Genomic DNA, 1081 nt, shown 5'->3' on the forward strand with positions numbered 1-1081 from the left:
ATAATCTAGATTAGAGGAGGAAGATGCTCTATAATCTGGATTAGAGGAGGAAGATGCTCTATAATCTGGATTAGAGGAGGAAGATGCTCTATAATCTGGTGTCAGTGGAACATTCTCATGCTAATGCTCGTTTCATCCCCTCACTTTGTTCTGTGGTTTAAGTCTCTGAATTAAAAGTTAATCTGTGGTCAAATGTAATTCATGTCGTTGTCATGGAAACAGGCCAAGAGTTATTCCCTTCCTCCTCCTCCTCCTCTCCCCCCACCCCCCATCTGTCCTCCAGGTGGCGATGGTGCCCGACGCCCCCTACCCCTTCCCCACAGTGGACGTGCCCGACCACGCCCACTACACCATCGGGTCGGTCATCCTCGCCATCGGCATCACCGGCATGGTGGGAAACTTCCTGGTGATCTACGCCTTCAGCAGGTACCACTTCCTGTCCAGACCTGGCGGCTGCTTCCTGCTGCCTGCTTCACTGTGTGTGTGTGTGTGTGTGTGTGTGTGTGTGTGTGTGTGTGTGTGTGTGTGTGTGTGTGTGTGTGTGTGTGTGTGTGTGTGTGTGTGTGTGTGTGCAGGAGCCGCAGTCTGAGGACTCCTGCCAACATGTTCATCATCAACCTGGCGATCACCGACTTGTTGATGTGCGTCACTCAGACGCCCATTTTCTTCACCACCAGCATGAACCGGCGCTGGATCTTTGGAGAGAAGGGTACCACAACAATAACAACACAACAACAACACAACACAACAACAACACAACCATAACACAACAACAACACAACACAACAACAACACAACACAACCATAACACAACAACAACATTACAACAACACAACATAACACAACCATAACACAACAACAACACAACACAACCATAACACAACAACAACATTACAACAACACAACACACCACAACACAACCATAACACAACAACAACACAACACAACAACAACACAACAATAACACAACAACACATCAATAACACAACACAACAACACAATAACCACAACAACGACACAACTCCACACCAACAACACAACTCAACAACACCACAACTCAACAACAACACAACTCAACAAC

General features: G+C 47.0%; 1 protein-coding gene across 1 annotated transcript in view; it reads left to right on the forward strand.

Annotated features, from left to right (window-relative positions):
- Nucleotides 1-286: 286 nt before the first annotated feature.
- The window catches only part of LOC308138663 (melanopsin-A-like), a gene marked incomplete at its 3' end in the record, with an annotated part of 4278 nt that continues 3483 nt past the window's right edge, over nt 287-1081 (forward strand). The window contains exons 1-2 of the mRNA XM_080507877.1: nt 287-426; nt 576-709. Coding sequence (XP_080364003.1) covers nt 290-426; nt 576-709 — 271 coding nt within the window. The 5' untranslated portion in view covers nt 287-289. The remainder of the gene's footprint in view (nt 427-575; nt 710-1081) is intronic.

Source organism: Blennius ocellaris, assembly GCF_963422515.1.
Source record: "Blennius ocellaris genome assembly, chromosome: 13".
In the NCBI taxonomy this organism is placed as follows: Eukaryota; Metazoa; Chordata; class Actinopteri; order Blenniiformes; family Blenniidae; genus Blennius; species Blennius ocellaris.